This window comes from Equus caballus, chromosome 1 (genome assembly GCF_041296265.1).
Source record: "Equus caballus isolate H_3958 breed thoroughbred chromosome 1, TB-T2T, whole genome shotgun sequence".
NCBI classification, from domain to species: Eukaryota; Metazoa; Chordata; class Mammalia; order Perissodactyla; family Equidae; genus Equus; species Equus caballus.
Genome location: NC_091684.1, coordinates 168,275,120 through 168,285,004, shown reverse-complemented (window position 1 = coordinate 168,285,004; position 9,885 = coordinate 168,275,120). Strand labels below are relative to the sequence as shown.

The following is a 9,885-nucleotide window of genomic DNA, read 5'->3' as shown; positions in this document are numbered from 1 at the left end:
ATTGTTATTTGAGAAATGTACATAAGTGATTGGATGCAAGTATAGACATGAAAGCTATACCTAAAATCAAGTCTAATTTCAATACTTTAGACTAATGGCAGATCCAGAAATTTGAGGAATTATATTTATACTTGAAAGTCACTCATGTAGTCTCCAATATATAACAGATACTGTTTATTGTGCCATACTATATCCTAGGTACAGGGTTAGATATGTTTATATATATTATATCATTTATTTCTCATAATAGCCTGAAAGGAAGGTATTGTCTCCATGTTATTTATGAGAAAACTGAAGTTCAGAGAGGTTAAGTAACTTTGTCATACTCACATAGCAAGTAAGTGGTGGAGCCTAGATTCAAAAATAAGCCTGATTGATGTCAAAGCCCAAGCTACTAACTGTTCTATTACAATATATGAAAGTCAACCTGTGAATTTTTGTATTTTTAGGGTTGAAGATGATAGAAATGAAAATTTTGAAATGGTTTCTGGACTTTTGAATGTGAGCATATAGCAGGTGATAACTCCACCATGTAGAAGAACCACAGCTTTGGAAATAGCTGTACTGTGACCTTCAGCAGTAGAAGCCAACTGGACAGAGAACCCTCCTGGGATGCCAGAACACACAGGAAACACACTAGGGAGAATTTCATGTGCCTGTTGTCTGTTGTTCTTCATACCTCCTTCTCCTGCTTAGTATATGGTAGACTCCTCAAATGATAATAACAGTTAAAATCTTTACACAGAATTACACGTGTATATCATCATGTTGCATAAAAGGCAATATTTCCATTCATTATCATGTGTGATTTTCACAGAAACTCTTGAGTTTGACAGGACAGGTAATAGAAGCATCTGCCTTTTCTCTCCTTCCTTAAGTGCAACCCAATGTCAAAGTCAGGAGCAGCCCTGAATCAATGAATTAAAGGTGAGAGATTGATGTTCAAATCTTTAACTTGGATTCTCAGAGACAAGTGGCTACCATATTTCATACTACCTGAACTGTGTTCAGCTCCTTCTCTATTCTTTGACGCCTTCTTTTTTCTTTCTTTTGTCATTGTGCATATCTTTATTTATGTCCCCTTTCCCCACCTTTACCATATTTTAAAACTTCACCTTTTCTCCCATCTATCTGCTTTATTTTTTTCTGTATTTCAGATTATTCATTAGACTTTAGCAAAATAAATTGAGTGTTGGCTGTAGGTTTAGAGATTAAATGCTATCTAATCTCCACCAAGTAGTATGGTGTAAAGCCTTAGATGCCTACTCACTGAGAGACTACTACTCACAGCTATTATAAATTTTTAAATGAAATATTTTCCCTTATGCATATTGTAATTATTGGAAAAGATGACCAAGAGAGGAGAGAATCAAGAATAATAAAGATCATTGAACTAAAGGCATGACCTTACTCTATTCAGGAGTTACTAATCTAACATCCCAACCAGGAACTACCTACTAACTTTCCATAGGTGCCTGGGTATATGGTATGGGCTATATACACACGAATAATGATAGTTAATATTAATAAGTACCTTCATACTATATAATTCAAGGTATTTCCCATACATTACATATCTCTTCCTTCTCTTTTCCTTTCAATTTTCACTAATTCCAGAAGGACCAGATCAATATCTATGGCCCTGGCATAGCCTTCCCCACATGCTTTTGCTGATGCTAGGTTTCTTCTACCCTTGAATGTCATCTACAGCAATTTTTCCCCCCAAACCTCACCAAGTATTCATCTTACTCTTCGCTTGACATGCATACCACATTAGATTGTATTTTTTATGTGTGTAATTCATGTGTTTTCAACTGTTTTCTTAATCCTTTGACTTATAGGAATTAGCAAGATAATAAATCAGTATAAGGAAAATTGCCAATCACAGCTACAAGAAGTAATTGTGATTTTAATTGACTTTTGGGGATAATGAAGTTTAGAAAGGCCAAAAGGATGGGTTTCTTACAAACATCACATTAAGCTATTTACAGTTGTGATGACCAGTTACATAACCAGCAAAATACAAAGAATCAGTATACAAATCATAATAGTAATAATCAGTTTCTCAACTATAAATTGCTTTGAACCAGTCAAATAATCTTTAATTTTGCACACATTTTATATAATATTTATTTATTGTTAGCTTGCTATGTAATAATTTAGTATTAATAATGGATACTTTGTATGAATGTCTCTGGTTAGTTTGGTTTTACCCAGGAAAAATCACTATTTTGAGGGGTTTTTTTGTATTTTTACTCCCTTATTTTCTCTAGGGCTTGTCTTTCTGGAATAGGAATCAAGAGACCTAGGTTCTGGTCCCCCATGCTGCCAATTGTGTGAATCTTGGAAACTCGGTTTACTTTGCTGGAGCTCATGTTTTTCATCTGAATGATGACCAGCTGGAGTAAATGGTCTTTATATAATTCCATGAGAATTCTCATCTCATAACACTTGGGACATGAGCTTTTCTTCACTAAGAACTTGGATGTTTTTCAACAATTAGTGGGTTTCCTGGCCCCCTCACCAGTGCCTCCATCGCCTCCCATGTATGTTCATCCCATCAGTCCTCTCCTGTGTTGACTCTCCTGCCCTGATGAGCAGCATAAGCGATTGTTTTCTGCCCCCTACTTCAGGTCCCAGGTTTCTGATAATAGAAAATGTGCACCTTAAGACTATGGACTAGTGGCTCAGGAAGTGACAGTATATTCACTATTTGTAGGTGAGAACAGAAGGTGATTCACGCCAGCGATGGTGACCCAGAATTGGAGTCAGGACACAGTGACAGCCTCTGGGAATTTTGCAGTCTGGGATGAATGAAGGCATCAGACAGATGGTCCTCTGTGTGAGAAGGTCTGGATCACAGCTGCAAAAATGAATGGTGTCAGTATACCTGTTCTACTGTATTTTGTCAACTCCTAAAGTGATTAACATCTGTTAAGTGTTTTCAGAAACATCTCTCTATTACAGGGAATGACTGAGGTGGGTATGTGGACACAGAGAAACATAACACTGTTCTCTGCTCACCCTCCACTTCACATATAAATACAATCCATATTAAAGGACTAAATCTACAGTGTCACATCATTTATGGTTTAAGATCAAGAAGAAAGCTCATCTGCCCTCCTAAAATGTGACTTCTTAATGTTTAACATTTCTCCTATTTTATCATAATAAATCGAGAGTATAAAATGCAAATTACCCTGAAGGTAAAACATCTGAACGGATTTCAGTCAGAGTAAGCAGGCTAACATCAAATAGCAGAAGAGGTTACCCTGCAGCCAGTACTGAGTACTTCAAAGGGTTGGGGGATGCCAATAGACATAAAAGGTGACACCAAAGGGAGGCTGAGGCACTGTTGAATTAAAGCTTAATATCCCAACTATTCCAAGTGCTGCCCCTCAATACGTTCCTGTGTATGGACAGAGAAAATTTGTTCGAAGAGATATTTTATATTCTTGGTGGTGACTTTAGGCATATGTCTTGGCAGAAACTCTGATGAAATCTCCCAAATACACATTTGGTAGGCCTGAAGAAAGCTTTGAATAACTAGGTGGCATAGGCTCCTTATGAATGTCTCACTGTGTCTTGAAGCCATTTTAGGGCTTCGTAATTATGAAAAATATGGTGGGAAGAAGAGGCACCTAGAATAGTAGTGAACATGATAAAGCATGGTGGAAAGTAGTGGTTGTTCTATTCCTTATTAGAGTCCACATGCTTCCCCTGTTCTACTACACTTGCAGACTCTCTAATTTGACATATCCTGATCTCTTTATTCATAGTCTCAATCTTCAGCCTATCCTAAATCAGTCACAACTCATGTCTCAGGCACCTCTCACTCCAGGTGACAATCCATTTGTTAATCATGTTTTCCTCTCATCCCTACTTTCTGCCAGCGAATTGTGAAAGCAAACTGGGGGAGAAGTGGATTTTGAGAATATACAGAAGGTGAAATGGAATATGTTGGAAATGAGGAATAGCCAATATCAGAAGTAATTTAAACAACTGATGAACATCATGAACCCTCATGCATCCCTAATGAGTCGAAATCATTTGTTTTAGTTTAAACTAATTATCATATTCAGTTCATTCTAGACCTTTTTTAGATTTACAGTCTAATGCCTGCTCAGCCATCTTGTTCTTGCTTAATCTGTTTATTTGAGAATAGAACATTGCAGCGAGAGTGTTGGTAATTGGTAAAATATGTTGCAGCTCACACATTGTGATAATATTATGTTGATTTTTGGTTTTTGCTTTTTAATATTTGAGGAACTGGACAACTATATGCTTGTCATTCCTAAGGAGAATGATGAAACATCAGTAATTCTATGATGTATTATCATCTCCATAATCACAGTTACCTCCTCATTTTCTTAGTTCTCATAATTTCAGCATCAGCCCAGTTGGTTGGATCAATGGATGGAGGGAATCACTCTATTGTGTCTGAGTTTATGTTTCTGGGACTCACACATTCATGGGAGATGCAGCTTCTCCTCCTGGTTTTCTCCTCTGTGCTCTATGTGGCAAGCCTGACTGGAAACATCCTCATTGTGTTTTCTGTGACCACTGATCCTCATTTACATTCCCCCATGTATTTCCTATTGGCCAGTCTCTCCTTCATTGACTTGGGAGCATGCTCTGTCACCTCACCCAAGATGATTTATGACCTTTTCAGAAAGCGCAAAGTCATTTCATTTGGAGGCTGCATTGCTCAGATCTTCTTCATCCATGTCGTTGGTGGTGTGGAGATGGTGCTACTCATAGCCATGGCCTTTGACAGATATGTTGCCATATGTAAGCCTCTCCGCTATCAGACTATCATGAGCCCACAAATGTGCATTTTGTTCCTGGCTGCTGCCTGGGCCCTTGGTATCAGCCACTCACTGTTCCAACTAGCATTTATTGTTAATCTACCCTTCTGTGGTCCTAATGTGTTAGACAGCTTTTACTGTGACCTTCCTCGTGTCCTCAGACTGGCCTGTACAGATACATACAGATTGCAATTCATGGTCACTGTCAACAGTGGGTTTATCTGTGTTGGTTCTTTCTTTATACTTCTCATCTCCTACATCTTCATCCTGTTTACTGTTTGGAAACATTCCTCAGGTGGTTCATCCAAGGCCCTCTCCACTTTATCAGCTCACATCACCGTGGTCCTTTTGTTCTTTGGTCCAACCATGTTTGTCTATACATGGCCACACCCCAATTCACAGATGGACAAGTTTCTTGCTGTTCTTGATGCTGTTCTCACTCCTTTTCTGAATCCAGTCATCTATACATTCAGGAATAAAGAGATGAAGGCAGCAATGAAGAGAGTATGCAAACAGTTAGTGACTTACAGAAAGATCTCATAAATTATATGATAGAGACTTCTCACTAACCATGGTGTAGCCTTTTGTTTCTATCTTTGATATTTTAAACTCAGGAACTTTGAGGCATTAAATATTGATTTGAATATCATCATATCTGAAACGTAATTTTTAACGTACGAATGTATTTATGTCTTGTGAAGAGTGAACCATGAATACAGTATACCTCTCTATCTATGCAAGTCCCATTCAATTTCTTTCAGCAATGTGATATTGCTTTCAGTGAACAGGTCTTGCATATCTTTTTGACATTTATCCCTAAGTATTTCAATTTTTGATGCCGTTTTAAATGGTGTTTTTCATTTCAATTTACAATTGCTATTGCTAATATACAGAAATATAAAAGATTATTTTGTTTATTGACGCTGTATTTTACAAACTTGCAAAACCTATTACTTCTACTAATTTTTTATAGATTACGTAGGATTTTCTTCATAGATATTCATGCTGTCAGCTAATAAAGATATTTTACTTCTTTTATTCTACTATGGACCATTTTATTGATTTTTGTTGTCTTATTATTGCACTTACTAGATCAAATGGTACAATGCTAAGAAGAAGTGGTTAGAGTGGATGTCCTTGACTCGTTCCTATCTTATGAGAAAAGCATTCGGTCTTTCATTTTTAAGTGTGATACTAACTATATATTTTCATAGTTTTTCATAGATGCCTTTTATTAAGATGAGGAAGTTTGTTTCTATTAAGTTTGCTGAAAGTTTTCAAAATCAGGAATGGATGTTGGATTTTGTAAAATGCTTTTTTCAAGTTTAGTATCAGGGTAATGCTGGCCTTTTATAATGTATTTCTTAATTTTAAATTTATGGAGTTTTTTTAGAATTGATACGATTTCTTTCTTAAATGTTTGATAGAATTCACCAAGAAAGTCATCTGGGCCTTGAGTTTTCTCTGTGGGAAGGTTTTCAAGTATAAATTCAATTTTTGGTAGTTTGTGTCTTCTAAGAAATTTGTACATTCATTTATGCTGTCAAATTTATTGGAATAAGTTCTTCCTAATCCCTTATTTCTTATTAAATAGCTGTAATACCTGCAATATATTGCCCTCTCTCATTCTTGATATTGGTAATTTGTGCTTTTCTCTTTTTTTATTTTATCAGCATGGCTAGAGGTTTTTTAACTTTTTGATTTTCTCAGAGAATCAGATTTTCATTTCATTGATTTTTCTATGTTTTTTCTGTTTCCTATTTCATTAATTTCTGCTTTATTGTTTAATATAAATATAAACATTTATATTTTTGTCCTTTGTTTTTAATTTGCTTTCTTTTTCCAGATTCTTTATATGGAAACCATATTCATTTGAGACTTTTATTCTTTTCAATATAGGCATTTAATTTTATTGATTTCCCTTTAAGCATTGCTTTAATTACATCATATACATTTTAATATATACTGTTTTATTTTCATGCAGATCAAAATACTTCCTAATTTTCCTTTTAATTACTTGAACACATGGATTATAATTCTCATGGAAAATTTCCATCTATTATTCTGTTATTGATTTTAATTTATTTTCATTATAGTCAATTACCTACTTTATATGATTTGAATACTTTTAAATTTATGTAGACTTGTCTTATAGTCCATACGACAGCAAGTTCTTATCTTGCCTCATATTGAGCTCAGAACACAGGAAAGAGGAGGGCATTCACTTACAGCTGCTGCTGCTCTGTGTGATTTGGAATAATAACAGAACTGAGGTTTTTTCCTTTATGAAGGAGAAAAGGAAGAAGAGGGGGACTAATTCCCAGAAATTCAGACTGTCCTTTGTAATATTTCTATCTTGCTCATACCAAGTGCGAAAAAACTGGAAGAGCTTGGTCTTTTGGGTGAGCATGCAAAAAAGAAAAGGGGTAGGTGTCCTCCTATATCTGACACTGTTCTATATGATTGAGAAAAAGCACAGAACTGAGGCTTTTCTCCCAAGAGGGAGGGCAGGAAGTAAGGGGGGCCTTGTCTCCAGCCTTAAAGCACATGCTTTGAAGGATTGGTCTTTATCTTGCTTAATATTGAGTACTACTGACTGGTGAAGTTCTCTCCTAGTCAAAACAAGTCTATAAAGACAGAGAGAGGAAGCTGCTTCTTCAAATGCTCAGAAAACAGAAAAAAAAACTACAAAAAATGCAAAGAACATGAAGGATGACACAATCTAAGGAAGATAGCAAATCTTCACAACAGATCCAAAAGAAATGAAGATCTGTGAATTGCTTGCAATGGATTCAAAATAATCATCCTAAACAAGTTCAGGGAGTTACAAGAGTACACGATCAAGAATTAAATGATATCAGGAAAGCAAATGAGAACAAAATGAAAATATCAGCAAAGAGATAGGTATAATAGAAAAGTGAATCGAACAAAAATGCTGGAGTTAAAGATTACAATAACTGAGTTGAAAAATTCACTAGGGGGTTCAAGGGCAACGCTGATCAACAAGAAGAAAGATTCAATGAACCTGCAGATAGTCAGTTGAACTTATCTGGTCAGAGAAGCAAAAAGAAAAAAAGAATGAAAAAGATTGAAGAATGTCTCAGGGACTATGGGACTCCATTGAGTGAAACAATATATGCATCATGGCAAACTCAGAAGGAGAAGAGAAAGAGGAAGAGCCTATTTAAAGAAATAATGAAATGAAATAATGAAAACTTCCCAAATCTGGAGAGGAAAATGTATATCCAGAATTATGAAGCCCAAAGCCTCCAAATATGTTGACACTAAAGAGATTTCCAGTGAGACACATTATAACCACATAGTCAAAAGACAAAGATAATTTTGAAAGGAGCAAGAGAAATGTGACTTGTCTTAAACAAAGGAGTCCTCAAAAGACTGTCATTAAGTTTTTCAGCAAAAATCTTTCAGGCCAGAAGAGTGGGATGATATATTCAAAATACTGAAACAAAAAAACCCTACCAACCAAGAATACTATACCTGGCAAAGCTTTCCTTCAAAAATGAAAGTGAAATAAAGACTTTTCCAGACAAACAAAAGTTGAGGGAGCTCATCACTACTTGATCTGCCTTATGAAAAATGCTTAAGAGAGTTCTTCAAGCTGAAACAAAAAAAACACTAATTAGCATGACGAAAAATATTAATGTATACAACTCACTGGTAAAGGTAAATATAGTGAAATACAAAATATACTAATACTTTAATAGTAGTGTACAAATCACTTTCAACCTTAAAAGGCAAAAGTAATAAAAATAGCTAACTACAATAATAAAATAAAAAGATGTAAATTGTGAAATTGATAACATAAAGTGTATACATGAGGGAGGGAGAAGTAAAAGTGTAGAATTTTTGTATGTGATCAAAGTTAAGTTGTTATTACCTTAAAATATTCTATTATCACTGTAAGATATGTTCTGTAAGCCTCATGACAAACAAAAATAAAAAACCTGCAGCAGATATACAAAATATAAAGAGGAAGTAATCAAAGCTTACCACTACAAAAAAAAATCATCCAATCAGAATGGAAGATAACAGGAGAGAAAGAAACAAAGGAACTACAAAACAGTCAGAAAATAACGAGCAAAATGGTAATAATAAGTTCTGACCTATCTATAACTACTTTAAATGTAAATGGATTAAATTCTCCTGTCAAAAGATACAGAATGACCAAATGGAAAAGAACCAAGATCCACCTATATGCTGCCTATAAGAAATTCACTTTGGCTTTAAGGAGACACACAGGCTGAAAGTGAAGGAATGGAAAAAGATATTCCATAGAAAAGGGTAATGAAAAGAACACAGGAGTGACTATTTTTCTATTTGACAGAATAGACTTAAAATCAAAAATTGTCACAAGAGACAAAGAAGGTCATTATATTATAATAAAGGAGTCAATTCATTAAGAGCATATAACAATTGTAAATAATGTGCATCCAACATCAGAGGCCAGAAATTTATAAAGCATATATTGACAGATATAAAGGGAGAAATAGATAGAAATACAATAATAGTAGGAGACTTCAATACCCCACTCTCAATGGTGGATAGATCATTCAGATATAAATCAACAATGAAACAATGGATTTGAACAATTGTATAGACCAAATGGACCTAACTGACATGTACAGAAATTTCTATCCAGCTGTAGCACAATACACAGTCTTTTCAAGTGCACACAAATCATTCTCCACGACAGATCATATGTTAAGCCCAAAACAAGTCTTATTAAATTAAATAAGATTGAAATAATTTCAAGTATCTTTTCTGACCACAATAGTATGAAACTAGCAATCAGTAACAGAAGGAAGATTGGAAAATTCAGAAATATGTGGAAATTAAACAATACACATCTGAAATAGCAATTGATCAGAGAAGAAGTCAAAAAGGAAATAAAAATTAATCAAAAAAGGGCCAGCCCAGTGGAATAGTGGTTAAGTTTGTGCACTCTGCTTCAGTGCCCAGGGTTCACAGGTTCAGATCCTGATGTGAATCTATGCTCCACTCATCAAGTCATGCTGAGATGGCACCCTGCATACAAAATAGAGGAGGATTGGCATAG

The 9,885-nt window shown here is 35.1% G+C and overlaps 1 protein-coding gene across 1 annotated transcript; it reads left to right on the top strand.

Annotated features, from left to right (window-relative positions):
- Positions 1 to 4,412: 4,412 nt before the first annotated feature.
- LOC100072028 (olfactory receptor 4F3/4F16/4F29) lies at positions 4,413 to 5,351 on the top strand. The gene has a single exon (XM_001501886.4). The coding sequence runs from the start codon at positions 4,413 to 4,415 to the stop codon at positions 5,349 to 5,351; it is 939 nt and encodes a 312-aa protein (XP_001501936.4).
- The last annotated feature ends 4,534 nt before the right edge of the window (positions 5,352 to 9,885 follow it).